Source organism: Danio rerio, chromosome 22, assembly GCF_049306965.1.
Source record: "Danio rerio strain Tuebingen ecotype United States chromosome 22, GRCz12tu, whole genome shotgun sequence".
Taxonomy (NCBI): domain Eukaryota; kingdom Metazoa; phylum Chordata; class Actinopteri; order Cypriniformes; family Danionidae; genus Danio; species Danio rerio.
The window spans coordinates 25,606,141-25,621,468 of record NC_133197.1 but is presented as its reverse complement, the minus strand read 5'-3'; the positions used below and the strand labels follow the sequence as shown (position 1 = coordinate 25,621,468).

The window sequence follows — 15,328 nt, the reverse complement described above, 5'->3', positions numbered from 1 at the left end:
CCGGACCCAAAGAACGCCAGGCAAGGGAGAACCCAGCTCGACCGTCTGCCGCTGCGTGTACACACTCTGGGCCAGGAGAATGCTCTCGTTCACTCGGAATCGCTGGATCACAGCAGGAGGAACCCTCATCGACTCAATCAGAAAGTCTCTAAAGCGAAAAGGATGGCGTTTGCTCGCTCCAGGTGTGCTTATAGGCTGGGATAATTGGCAATGAAGCACACCTGTGCAAGCTTACGCTGCCAATTCATTGCATTCATTGGCCCGTTCAATACTCTTTCATACAAGCGGCTTCTGAACCGAATCCTTCCTATACGTGGATTTTCAATATCAAATACACTTAATAGCACTGAATTTCCCCAACCGAAGGGGAACTCCACAATAATGTAATAAAGTTGTTATAAAGACTTTCAGAAAAAGGAAAAAAAATGTGTGAGACCAATGACAGCAGCCAGAGGGGAGAATAACTTCAAATTTCCTGTCCCATAAACTGTCCTGTCCCATAAACACTGCATTAGAAACGCCTTACACAAACGGTAATTCATTTTTTGTAATTTGAAGCATATAATACATTCTTAAATACATAAAAAAGTTATTATGTTTTAAAAGGTGGATTTAAGATGCTGATGACCATCAAACGCATTATAACAAGCTTTTGAAAATGGTCCATTAAAGATCTCTGGAGCTCAAAACTGACCATGTGGAAGGGACCTTCGGAATGAAGAATTTTGAATGGTATAATTGATGGACACAGCATTGCAATGTGTAACAATTAACATACTATGGCAAATTGGTAATAACATAATAAAATGAACAATATGAAAAAATGAAAAGCAATAATAAAATGAATAAAAAAAATTTGAAAGTTGAAAGAGTAGTTTCAACGAATTGGTTTGTGATTTCAGGTTTGAGAGGCTCTTTTAAAATGAAAGATCTGTCTTACAATTCTCCACTTAATGATACATTTCTAAAAGGCTAATGATCTATTATTTAATGTTTGAATTTTTTTGCAGATTTTTTGGGTTCTGTCGACTTGGTTTATTTATATGAGGTGCCTTACTTTGTGGTGGTCCTTTGTTTAATGCACTAATATATTTAAGGGTAGTTCACCTAAAAATAAAAATGCTGTCATTATTTACTTACCATTTACTTTTTAGCTTATAGATTTATTTCTTCTGTAAAACATAAAACAACATATTTTGAAGAAAGCTAAAACCTGTAACTATTGACTTCCATAATATTTTTTTTTACTACTATGAAAGTCAATCGATACAGGTTTACAGCTTTCTTCAAAATACTTTGTTCATCAGCATGAAGAAACTCATAAAGGTCCGGAACCGGGTGAGTAAATAGTAACTAAATGTAACTATTCTTTTAATAGAAATCAGTTATAAACATTTCTAAGATTTTCCACAGAATCAACACAAAGTTTCAAAGTTCATTCCATGTCATTTAATCAGTTTTTAATTAAAATAAACAAGCTAATATGGATTTTTAGAGTTTTCGATTAAGGAACAGAGCAACCTAACCCAAAACTGATTTGACTTCAAGATAGGACTAAGACCACCATATGCTTGTCATTTTACAATAAAATTAAAGTTTACAGTAATTTATTTACTTTACATACATTTATATTCTATGTACAAAACATAAAATGTATCAGTGTTATTTTATAGATACAAAATAAATTAACTTTTTATACAAAAAGACAAGGTATTGTACATTGGCCAAAAGAATGACATGATGGCAGGCCAGGTTAACCTAACCTCTTCAAATATTTAAGTTCAAATAACCAAGTCTTAACCAGTGTGCAGTTTGACACTTGCTTAAAAAATATTAATAATTAATTAGAAATGAATACTTGGTCAGCAAGAAATCACTATAAAAGATTTGATGCTCTCAGGAGTTCTTCACAAACCACCAGCAATGAGAGCTGTTGTGCTTGCCCTGACGGTAGCCCTTGTGGGTAAGTCAGAATGTATTTCTTTATTTTATTCTCTATTTATTTCTTTACAAATCCTTTTTTTTTTCAAATTTCTATATCTTGACAATCAAATGTATTTTTTTCAGCGAGTCAACAGTTCAACCTTGGTAAGTAAATATAACTTATAGCTTTATTAGGTATTAGATATTAACTTACACTACATTATTGATTATAAGAAATAATTTTTAAAACAATCCAATTAAGAAAAATCTATCCATTCTAGTTCCCGAGTTTGCCCATGAGAAGACCTATGTGTACAAGTATGAGGCTTTGCTCTTGGGTGGTCTTCCTCAAGAAGGTCTCGCCAGAGCAGGTATCAAAGTCAGCAGCAAGGTTCGTCTGAGTGCCATGACAGAGAACACCTACCTGATGAAGGTAATGAACTGAGGAAATTGTAGGTCTTCCAAATTGAAGGAAAACTTTATAAAATGTCATAATAAGAATTGGTAATCATAAGCAATGATATATCCTTTTACAGCTTATGGATCCTCTACTCTACGAGTATGCTGGCACTTGGCCCAAGGATTCATTTGTTCCTGCCACTAAGCTCACCTCAGCACTGGCTGCTCAGCTTCAGATTCCTATCAAGTTTGAGTATGCTAATGGTGTGGTTGGCAAGGTTTTCGCCCCAGCAGGAGTCTCTCCTACTGTCATGAACTTGCACAGAGGTATCCTCAACATCCTTCAGCTCAACCTCAAGAAGACGCAGAACATCTACGAGCTGCAAGAGGTGAGGAAATCCCCTTAGGACGTTTCTGCGGTATTTTGAGTTCTGCAATCTTATCATTTGACTTGTTCCTGAAGGCTGGAGCTCAGGGAGTGTGCAGGACACACTATGTCATCAATGAAGATCCAAAAACCAACCACATTATTGTCACCAAGTCTAAGGATCTGAGCCACTGCCAGGAGAGAATCATGAAAGATGTTGGCTTGGCATACACTGAGAGGTGTGCTGAATGCACAAAGGTAGTATATATAGACAATAGCAAATAAACATTTGACCGAATTAAAATATTTATCCACTATAAACGTCAAGACTCAGCCTACCTTTCTCTCTTAACAGAGGGTCAAGAGTCTGATTGAAACTGCAACTTATAACTACATCATGAAACCAGCTGACAATGGTGCACTGATCGCTGAGGCAACAGTTGAGGAAGTGTATCAGTTCTCACCCTTCAATGAGATCCATGGTGCTGCAATGATGGAAGCAAAGTATGATTGACCTACTATTGAAGTTTCAATCATAAATATAGATGAAGTCAAAGTTTCAGAAGTTATATTTTTTTTTCAGACAAACCTTGGCTTTTGTGGAGATTGAGAAGACCCCTGTTGTTCCAATCAAAGCTGATTACATGCCCCGTGGATCCCTGCAGTACGAGTTTGCATCTGAGATTCTTCAGACCCCCATTCAACTCATGAAGATCAAAGATGCACCAGCCCAGGTATAATTTTCTGCATACAATCCTTAATCTCTTAGTCAAAGCACACGACACATGAAAAAGACAACAGTATTTCCCATAATCTTCCTAGATTGTCGAGGTCCTGAAGCACTTGGTAGAAAACAATAAAGACATGGTCCATGATGATGCTCCATTCAAGTTTGTACAACTTGTTCAGCTCCTGCGTGTTGTCACCTTGGACAAAATTGAGGCTATCTGGTCTCAGTTCAAGGACAAACCAGTTTACAGGTACAATTTGTGCGCAACTAATACAGTTAGAGCACAATTTGTTATTGTGTCATTTTGTATATATTCTAAACAATGATTTTACTAGGCGCTGGCTTCTGGATGCTCTTCCTGCTGTTGGAACACCAGTCATTATAAAATTTATCAAGGAGAAGTTCCTGGCTGGTGAATTTACAACTCCTGAGTTCATTCAGACTCTTGTGATTGCTCTGCAAATGGTCACTGCTGATCTTGAAACCATCCAAATGACAGCTGTATGTATAACAAAGTGCTCGTCTTCACACTAATTAAAATGTATTCAAAAGGACTTTAACAAATTAATATTATCTGTATCCTGCTAAACAGAGTTTGGCTATGCATGAGAAATTTGTCTCAATCCCAGCTTTGCGTGAAGTTGTCATGCTTGGATATGGTTCCTTGATTGCCAAGCACTGTGTTGCAGTTCCCACTTGCCCTGCTGAGCTCCTCAGGGTAAATACACATCTAGTCATTTCTAAATTTATACCGTTTATTTGCTTTTTAAAATTCTAAAAAGAATAAATGTATGCATCAAACTTCTCAGCCCATTCATGAGACTGCCACAGAGGCCATTTCTAAGAATGACATTCCTGAAATCACTTTGGCTCTGAAAGTTATGGGCAATGCTGGTCACCCTTCAAGTCTTAAACCCATCATGAAGCTCCTACCTGGACTGAGAACTGCAGCTAATGCTCTGCCCGTTAGAGTCCAGGTTGATGCCATCTTGGCCCTGAGGAACATTGCCAAGAAAGAACCCAAACTGGTAAGATTAATGTATTGTAAAGATCACAGCTATAATTTTATGCGTGTTTTCTTCCAATGAACAAACTTTGTTTCCTGTCTCAGGTTCAGCCTGTTGCCCTGCAGCTTGTTTTGGACAGGGCTCTCCACCCAGAGGTGCGCATGGTTGCTTGTATTGTGCTGTTTGAGACTGAGCCTTCAGTGGCTCTCATCTCCAGTCTTGCTGGAGCTTTGAGGACTGAGCCAAACATGCATGTTGCAAGCTTTGCCTATTCCCACATCAAGTCCTTGACCAGAATCACTGCTCCTGATATGGCATATGTGTAAGAAAAACAAATCACTTCATGTTTTATTTTACCATCACATGAAACAAGCACAACCCAAAGGTTACCATGGTTATTCATTTTCAGTGCTGGTGCAGCTAATGTTGCCATCAAGCTTATGAACTGCAAGCTGGACAGACTTAACTACCGTTATAGCAGAGCTTTTCAGATGGACTATTATTATAGTAAGACTTTCGAATTTCTTAAAAAAAGCTAAGAAATAGTATTTGATGATTCCTAAAATTGAGTAATTTGTCCTCTGACATAAAACATTGCAAATTTATTCTTTGTCCATTAAGCTCCTCTTATGATTGGAGCTGCTGGTAGTGCCTATATGATCAATGATGCTGCCACCATCCTGCCCAGAGCTGTTGTAGCTAAAGCACGTACTTACCTGGCTGGAGCCGCTGCTGATGTTGTTGAGGTAAAACAACAACAAAACTTTTTTCCAGATATCTGAATTACTGTTTTAATCTGTTTTTATTTATAATTTTTTTATTATATCACTAAATTGCTGCTTTTAAACAGTTTGGTGTGAGAACTGGAGGAATCAATGAGGCTCTTCTAAAATCTCCTGCTGCAGATGAAAGTGTTGACCGTATCACAAAGATTAAGCGTACACTGAGAGCAGTAAGTTTTTAGGTCCAATGTAACATAATTTTACACATTTACTATACACTTGAAAGAGCCAAAAATTTATACATGACTTCTCTCTCTTCAAGCTCACAAACTGGAAGGCTTTGCCAACTGATAAACCACTTGCTTCAGCCTATGTTAAAGTATTTGGACAAGAAGTGGCTTATGTCAACTTTGACAAGACCATCATTGAAGAAGCCATACCGGTATAGTAATTTCTTACCATATGCTTGATATCTGATGTCTTTAACTCTTTAACTGATTTTCAAAGTTAGAATTAAGCTTCTAATAAAAACTATCCTCAGATGGTTACTGGACCCAAACCACGTGCACTGCTGAAGGAGGCTCTTAAAGCTTTGCAGGAAGGAGTTGCCTTCCAGTATGCCAAACCTTTGCTCGCAGCTGAAGTGCGTCGTATCTTGCCAACTGCAGTTGGTGTGCCCATGGAGTTCAGTTGGTACACTGCTGCTGTTGCTGCTGCATCTGTCAATGGTAAGGCTATGTTTTTGAATTTCTATATCCTTTTTCAGATATGTGGGGGTCACTTCTAAAGTTTGATGTTGTTCTGTTGATCATTTTAGTTCAGGCCACCATTACACCTGCTCTCCCTGAGAAATTGGAGTCCATGACTTATGAGCAACTTAAGAAGACTGATGTTCAGTTCCAAGCTGAAGCTAGACCAAGGTACAGTTTTACAGCTACATTCATTCAGATAATATTTAATGTACACAACAACAGTTCTACAAAGAATCTCCGTCTTTTATATTTCAGTGTTGCTCTCCAGACATTTGCTGTGATGGGAGTTAACACTGCCTTCATCCAAGCTGCTGTTATGGCGAGAGGAAAGATCCGTACAATTGCCCCTGGAAAAGTGGCAGCAAGAGCAGACATTCTCAAGGGCAACTACAAGGTGGAGGCTCTGCCTGTTGATCTTCCTGAACACATTGCTTCTGCAAGGTAATGACATTTCTGTAAAGAAAAAAATTTTTTTTTTGTGAATGCCCTTTTGTTAAAGTATCACTAATTTTACTTGACAGCTTTGAGACACACGCTGTGGTCAGAAATATTGAAGATCATAGTGCTGAAAGGTCTGTTCCATTGGTACCTCAATTATCACTGCAAAACTCCCAAACATCAAATGCTAATGATTGGGTAAGTTTTGAATGCACACAAAGACATATGGTAATATTTGCTTCAAGGTGGAATGATGTCATATATTCAATTTATTTTTTCAGTCCTCTGAGATGTCACCTGATGTTTCAGTGAAAGCTCCTGCTCCATTTGACAGGACCCTCTGTTATGCTGTCCCATACATTGAAATTAAGGGATGTGTTGAGGTGCACTCTCACAATGCTGCTTTTATCAGAAATTCTACGCTGTTCTACATAATTGGACAGCACTCAGCCCATGTTGCAGTGGCAAGAGGTGAGAGATGATAGAGAGACAATACCATTGATGAAAATTTCTTTTCAGATGAAACAAAAATTAATTGTTTGCTGTTTCGTCTGTAGCTGAAGGTCCTGCAGTTGAAAGGCTGGAGTTTGAAGTTCAAGTTGGTCCTAGAGCTGCTGAGAGGCTTGTTAAACAAATCAACATCATTGATGACGATACTCCTGAAGGACAGGCTTTCTTGTTGAAACTGAGGGAAATCCTGGACACTGAAGCTAAAAATGCACCCGTCTCTTCTGAAAGCAGCAGCAGTAGCCGCAACAGCCGCAGCATCAGCAGCTCAAGCTCAAACTCAAATTCAAATTCAAGCTCAAGCTCAAGTTCAAGTTCAAGCTCAAGCTCAAGTTCAAGTTCAAGCTCAAGCTCCTCCATGTCCAGCTCTCGTATGTCTAAGGTAAAAAAAAAACACTGAAAGTAATGCGTTAAATAGCCAAAATGTGTCTCTCAGATAAAAAAATAAATAAAAATTATATGTATTTTCAGACTGCCACCATCATGGAGCCTTTCAGGAAATTTCACAAAGACCGGGTAATTGTTAAAATCTGTATTTTTACTATTGTTGCTCAATTTTTGATTATTTCAAAACTTACAAAGCTTTTTTTTTTTTTGGCAGTACTTGGCAGCACATAGTGCCACAAAGGATACTAGCAGCGGAAGTGCTGCAGCTAGCTTTGAACAAATGCAGAAAAAGGTTGGTTTAAGCTCTTTGTCCACAATTACACACAACCCGAATATGACTTATGTCCCATTTATTATTATTATTTTTTTGTACTTTCAGAATAGATTCCTTGGAAATGATATTCCACCTGTTTTTGCTATCATCGCCCGTGCTGTTAGAGCTGACCAGAAGCTTCTGGGCTACCAACTGGCTGCTTACTTTGACAAACCAACTGCAAGAGTGCAACTCATAGCTTCCTCCATTGCTGAAAATGACAACATGAAGATCTGTGCTGATGGTGCTCTGCTGAGCAAGCACAAAGTCACTGTAAGACTGGAACATTTGGCAAAATGTATTTCTCTACTTCAGTACCATTCTTTAAACTCAAATGTCTTTTTAGGCCAAGTTTTCTTGGGGTGCGGAGTGCAAACAGTATGCAGTCTTTGCTAAAGCTGAAGCTGGTGTCCTGGGTGAATACCCTGCTGCACGTCTAGAGGTGGAATGGGAGAGACTGCCAAAAATTGTCACCACCTATGCTAAAAAGTAATGATTTTTAGCACTGAACAACAAATATATAGTGTAGAAAATGTCACTGGTTTAATTATCTGCATTTCTATTTGTTTGCCTCCCAATTAGGCTTTCTAAATGCATACTTAATGCAGCTTATGACACAGGATTCAGGTTTGAAAAAGCAACAAACAGCGAGAAAGAGATTGAACTGACTGCAGCCTTGCCATCTCAGAGGTCCTTGAATGTCATTGCTAGGATTCCAGAGGTGAAACAGTTTTCCTTCTTTCCTTGTGACTCACTCAAAGAGATATAGTAAGAAAATACAATTAACTCTTTGTGTTATTGTTTCTCTAGATCACAATGTCAAAAAGGGATATTTACCTCCCCGTCACTGTTCCCATCAATCCAGATGGAACTTTTTCCATTAATGAGGACTTTCTTTCCTGGATTCACAAGTATATTAAGGAGGATTGAGGAATGAATTGCAATCTCCATTTTCAAAAGAAAATAGGAGCTGTGTTAATGCATAACTGTCAGTTTAATCAATATTATTTTGTAATGTGATGCTAATAAATACCCTGCAAGTGTAAGAATTTTGTGAAGTGATTTAATTTTACACCAAATAATTTACACTCTTAATTTAAAGGTTTTTTTTATACTCCTTAACCACAGTACGTATGAGTGCAAAGTAAGACTGATCATGAGAATGAAGAAGCAATGTCATCTTTAAGGAACCATTTCATATGCACTTTTGATGACACAAGCATTCTCGGGCTCGGGAAACACCCTAAGAAGGCCTTGGCATAGGGTGACCATGCATCTTTTTATCTGGACATTTGCTCTTTTTGAAAGTTATCTCCTAAAATGTATGGGATTGAGCATTTGCTTTCTATAATCATTGATAATCGCACATTTCTGCATTACTTTATATCTATTTCTTTAAGCCTGATTTGCTATTCTTTTGCTTAACTTCACTAAAAGCACACATCTGCAAGTTTTAGAGGCATTCATGTTTGACGCTCTCATATTTGTAACAAAAACTTTGTCTTTTGACTGTGTTAAGAGTTTGCCCACACAAGTGAGCGACAAGATTCTTGTTGTATTCGGTGTGCTGTCCAGGGAAAGAGCTCTGAGCTCGGAGAGACATCCTAGCTTTTGTTATTCCCCTGTCGAGAAGAAAGAGTCAAAAATGGATCCAAGCACAGTGTTGAGCCTCAGAAAGCTCCCTACATAGATTAAGGTGCGGCGATGGGAAGAAGGGTGGGATGCTGACAATCAAAAGATTTTTAGGGGTTTGGTCTTGGTCATATTGGATAATATGATTCATATTTTGACAGTCATCACATGCTTCTTCTCGATGCTTTGAAATCAACTGAATCAAACTCTTGAAAGAATTTATTACACTGGTCAGACAAATAAAAAAAAAAACGTCTAAACTAACACATCCTAGATCTGAATGAAACTTTCTCACTAAATCTTTGTTCTTTACATAGTTAAACATGCTGACAACAAAATTGCACAAAATTATCAAAATTGTCTTGCATTAGGAGGAACCCAGGGCCAACTGCTTCAGCATATGGTCTTACAAGGGGTCTAAGGATCTCATCATGGTACCTAATGGCAGTCAGGCTACCTCTGGTGAGCACACGGAGGGTTGTGCAGCCACTGCAAAACCGGTCATGCTGGAGGATGTTGCAGGCAGCAGAACATTCTCCACGGTGTCTCCTGACTCGGTCACATGTGCTCAGTATGAACCTGCTTTCATCTGTGAATAGCACTGGCACCAAAGGAGAATTTGCCAATCTTGGTGTTCTTTGGCAGATGCCAAACATCCTGGGCTGGTATTTGGCTGTTGTCATTGATATGCCATCCTCGATGAGCAGCAATACCTGAGCTACTTGTGTGGGTGGTAGACTACATCTCATGCTAACACTAGAGTGAAAGCAACCCCAGCATTCAAAAGTGATGCATGGGAACTAAGATGTGGTCTGTGGTCACCACCTGCAGAACCACTCATATATCGGGGTGTCTTGCTAAATGGCTTTAATTTTCACCTGTTTTCAATTCCATGTGCACAACAGCATGTGAACCTAATTGTCAATCAGTGTAGAAGTATGATTGACTTAGGCCCAATCCCAATTCTACTCCTTAGCCCTTCCCCTTACCCCTAACCCTCGTTTTACGCGTTCCCGTGAAGGGGTGTCCCAATTCTCTTAATTTGAAGGCGTAGTGCTAAAGGAAAGGGGTAAATACCCCTTCAAATGAAGATTTTTCAGGACCACACTCGAAACCAAGGGATAAGAAAATTTCCTAAAATATACCAGCCACAACCGCAGGATAGTTGCACCCAGAATTAAGGAGATCCACAAATTAATATATTTTTTGTCAATATTACGAATTTTTACAACAAACAAGCACATCTTTTAACATTTTCATAACCACTTGAATCACGCGATCTATAATCCATAATAACCCCTGCATAGCAGTTCAACAACATTCAGACTCTCAATGACACTCGAATGAATACCCTGTCAGAAAAGTCTAGTGGCTGGGAATAAGCTTATTGCAGTGTCTGCTATAATGTTAATGTTGTTTTTGGTGTGTTAACATAGATGAATATGGACACTGTGTAAATGCACAGTACAGTTACGATCTTATTGCCACATCATATCATGTGATGACATAATATATGCCTTCAGTAGGGATATAACAATATTGTAAATACCGTCATACCGCAATAGTAATTTTTTTTCAATATTACCGTTGGCGCATGACTCAATAAAACTATAGTTCTGAGAAAAGTTTGCTTAGGCGAATGAAGCGAACGGGAGGTAGCGGGAACTACAATTCCCATCAGCCCAGGCGTGGCCATCATCCTTTGAGGTCTGTTGTCACTACAGATCCAGTAATGCGGAAATGGAGTGTGCTGCTAGTAGCTGGAAATGATCGAACCTAAAGCGGGTTTTAAATCGGATATGTGGAGGCATTTTGGTTACTTTCTAAAAAGATACAAAAAGGGGGTAAAGGTGACAGACAAAGAAAAAAACAGTATGCAGGCACTGCCAGAATGTGGTAAAATATAAGTCAGGAAATACGACTAAAGACAGTCATGGGGACAGCTGAACATAGCACACTTGTTAGATTGATGCAGACACTGACTTGTACCGCAGAGACCTCTATCTCACTCATGGCTTGTCTTCTCAAGTGGTGTAAAGACAATGCAGAATGTTAGCCACTGCTGTCAACCTTGGCTAAATCATATCTCTCTGACCCAGAAACCTCAGTCCCAAATGAGAGGGTTTTTTTCTGTTGCAGGGGACCTGCTCAGAGATCCCAGCTTTTACCAGATTATATTTATATAATTTTCCTCAAAAAACCCATCTCTATCTAAGTGAGTGAGTGATTAAATGTTTAATGTGATGAGTTTTCTACAATACTAAATTGAAACTTTTTTTTTTTTACATGGTTTAATAGTTTTTTTGTTATTAAAATTGAAAAATTGAAGTTCCTGTTTCAAAACTTACAGATAGATGGCTAATTTGTATGTCATTGATATGTTCAGTGCTAAGGTAAATAAACACTTTTGGCACTTTTATCAAGTCTTTTTATTAGTTTTGTTTTTCCTGTAAATTATTCAATAAATACCGTACCGTGCCATTCATACCAAGGTATTGCTGTACCGTGAAATTCTGATACCGTTACATTCCTAGCCTTCAGTGATTTCCTGAAGATAAATACCAAAATTTAACACAACTGGAATAACTACAGCAGTGACGATCATCTGATCTCATATGAAACAAGAGATGACTATGATGACATGTGCAGGTGCTGTAGTGCTAATCCCAGTTCTAATGCAGCCCTTTCCCTTTACACTTTGTTTTAAGGGCCAAGGGGAAAAGGAAAGGGGTAGGGGAAAAAAAAAATAGAATTAGGATTAGGCCTTAGAGTAACATTGTGTTGTTTAAGTGTTCCCATTATTTATTTAAGAAAGCAATCAAAATAAAATAAAAAAAAAAATCAATAAACGCACCAAAAAAATCACATCAAATATGCATAAAAACGGCTTTAAACTTAGCAAATAATATTTCATTCAAAGTAACTATTAAATGCATTTGACAGATCACAATGGTATAGGAATATAGTAACTGCTGAGAAGTCTATTCTTTGTGTTCTTTTTCAATAATATTCGGAGATGGATGAAATCAATATAAAAAATCTTGATGTTTCAATCACTCTCATTATCTCGACACTCTGAATTTAGTCAGAGGATGTAGGGTTAACTAATACTTAAATAGTCCGGTTGCTTCCTGCTCACTCATACTAAAAGTGTAGTTAATTTACTAATTTCCATACATCTTGTTAATAGCAGTGATTTAATGATTAAAAGGTCTTCGTGCTGCCCTGCCAAACTTCTCCATACAGTCAAATGCGCCTTGACAATCTAAAAATTCATGTCGCAACATAATGGAAGTGTAAAGGTAATCCTGTCACGGATATAAAATATTTCAGAAGAATTCAGAATGAATCAAAACTTACTTTATTTTCCAGATGAAAGTGTATCATGCCAATTACAGAATCAAAGAATAAAAACAAATTCAGAAATGTACAACATCAATTACACTAAGATAAAAAGTTATAAATAGATAAAGTATGTTACAGCATATAATCTCTGATGCAAAAGCTCAAATGTGTGTGATCTACTCTGGTGGAGAAGTAAAAGGTCAGGAAGGTAGTTCAGTGTGAGTGAAATAAAACAGTCAAACAAATGGTTTCCTGATCTCAGATTAGAAATTTTACTTCTGATTTGGGGAGGGGTCATAATTGGTTAATAAAACCGCCCAAATTTTCACCACCCGCCTATTTCAAAAAATTCTAAACTGCCCAATTTGGCAACACTGATCACATTATTATGAGTTTTTAACAGAAATGAATTTACAAATTATAACACATTAATTTGAGTTCATAACTGAAACACAAATATACACAACTCTGTGAAAAACTCTTTGACATTTACAAGTGGCATAAGACTAAAACCATGTATTTATTAATAAGCAACTAAAAAAAAGCACACATGTAAGGGCATATCAGAACTTCTCCATTGCCTAGAGTGTTAAATGAAAATCAAGAAAAGTAGTGGGAAATGCTGCTAATCTATGACTGACCTGACACAATCACAGAAATCCTCTCTGAACTGTCTGTCTGCCCTGTCCCAACACAGAAATAGACCTTGACCTCACTGTCACCGGCACTGGTCTCATCAAAAAAACTGCCAAAAATGTTATAGAAACCAATAAAACCATAAAACTTCAGAATCATTTTATTCATTTTACAATACATTTGTGTTGTTCTACTAAGCTCTGGAGTGTTAACAGTTAAGATATTGAATAATACAATAAATATAATAAAAGAGAGAAAATAAAAGTAAATTTTAATGTTGTAAATAATGGGTGACCAAAGTGATCAAAGAAATAAAAAAACAGGGCTTGATCAGTTTAAAGGCATAAAAGTTATAGAAGTTAGGCATTATGACAAGTTTGTAAGTCATGGACAAGTTCATAGGCAATTCTGCTGCATTTTAAATAAATGTAATAATGGTTTATGTTTTTGAACGCACAACAGCAAAAAGTTTCATGTCCTATTTTCCACTTTGCAAATAGCTATTTCCTATAGTCAAATTTTGGGTTAATAATCAATCATCACTGACTGTAAATATGAATGTATAATGTATATTATTGTATATTATGTATATTATTAATGCATATCATTGAATGTATATTATTCTTAACTGCATTTAGGACTTGATTAAAAGTCTAATTTTGTGATTCAAAAGATAATAGACATTAAACATGTTCTCGAGAATGACATGATAGGCCAGGGTAACCTAACCTCTAATTAGTACTAATGTTGACATCACAATGTATGTACTTTTTGATACAAACTTACAGTAACATCAGTTTATTATTAACATACAAATTAAAACTGTCAGCAAGAAATTACTATAAAAGATCCAATGATTGAAAGGTTTGTCACAAACCACCAGCCATGAGTGTCATGACTGTGTTTTTCCACCAGATGCCACTGGTGTTCGCCAGCAACCCCCAGCGGACTACAGTGGCTTTAGAACTACATTTCCATACATTTCTTTCGCACACACACCCGGTCTCTCATCTACACTGATTTACAACCACAGCTTGCTCCGTTCTCTGTGATTACCTGGGGTCCGTTCTTCGTACCACGCTTAAATGATCTAAGATTATTTGGCAGATCCCGGATCTTTTCATCTTGATAACTGATCTCTCGCTAATTTGATTGTTCAAACGAGTTCGCGAATCAGATTAGAATGTCTGGATAAACTGATCTGAGATCGCTGCGTGTGTTGTGAAGGACAGATCTATCGATCCTCGAAATCATGATCAGCAATGCAACGATTGGCTGACGGCACAGCAGCGTAATGACATCATCTGATTAATATTCAATTATCCATGTGAGCAAAATTACATCAAATTAGCAGTAAACGGCTTGTTAAATATGACACGCAATAACCTTCCACATTTGTTGTGAGCTGCAGGCTTTCCACTTTTATGTGTCAAGAGTTTTCATCATGTATTTCAATGCAAATCAATGTATTTAGTTCCACATTTAGAAAAGATTTTCATTATAATAGTAGCCGTTTTTTAATCGATGTAAATAATAACTGGTTGTTTACAAAAGCGTTTTCATATTGGTAAAGGCATCTGCAACTTTTGTGAAGCATCAAATCACTGGCATATTAACTATCAAAACATGTTTATGACTGCTGAAATGTATTATTGCTTTCAAAAAGTCACATATTCTGCATTTCTATTATACACAATTTGTACTAAAGCGATCTAAAAAGTTCATATCAATAAGTTTTCTCTTTGCACCACCAGGTGGCAGTCTTTGTACTTTCATTTCGAGGGTGAAGATTGCATACGTTTTATTAATATGTATAACTTAATTTATTTTATTAATGACTATAACTTTATATATATATAGTTAAAAAATATGTACCATTTTCCCAAGTGTATATAACTACTACTGTAAGAAAATATCAGAATTCGGAACATACTTTCTGTATTATCTTTGCTTGAATTAAGCCGATCTAATCCTGTTTATATGAATTGAACCTGCTCCCGATCAGGTTTGACCTAGCAGAACTGTTGCTATGACAACAACTCTCGGATCAGCTTTGAAGAACGAAACGATCCTGGATCATGTCAAATCGTCAATATCCGAATCCAGCTAACTGAGTAATCCACGTACGAAGAACGGACCCCTGGACTATATATTCAGTCATTCATCCTCT

General features: G+C 37.2%; 1 protein-coding gene across 1 annotated transcript; it reads left to right on the top strand.

Moving 5' to 3' along the window:
• Nucleotides 1-1,890: 1,890 nt before the first annotated feature.
• vtg6 (vitellogenin 6) lies at nucleotides 1,891-8,594 on the top strand. The gene is given in 28 exon segments (NM_001122610.3): nucleotides 1,891-1,963; nucleotides 2,068-2,088; nucleotides 2,205-2,356; nucleotides 2,460-2,711; nucleotides 2,786-2,947; nucleotides 3,045-3,193; nucleotides 3,273-3,423; nucleotides 3,512-3,669; nucleotides 3,755-3,920; nucleotides 4,012-4,137; nucleotides 4,229-4,447; nucleotides 4,531-4,748; nucleotides 4,836-4,933; nucleotides 5,048-5,172; nucleotides 5,277-5,378; nucleotides 5,471-5,590; nucleotides 5,690-5,876; nucleotides 5,966-6,068; nucleotides 6,156-6,341; nucleotides 6,422-6,536; nucleotides 6,620-6,809; nucleotides 6,896-7,227; nucleotides 7,317-7,361; nucleotides 7,447-7,524; nucleotides 7,612-7,818; nucleotides 7,892-8,034; nucleotides 8,128-8,266; nucleotides 8,356-8,594. Coding segments are annotated over 28 exon segments (4,137 nt in total). The 3' UTR covers nucleotides 8,476-8,594.
• Nucleotides 8,595-15,328: the final 6,734 nt, after the last annotated feature.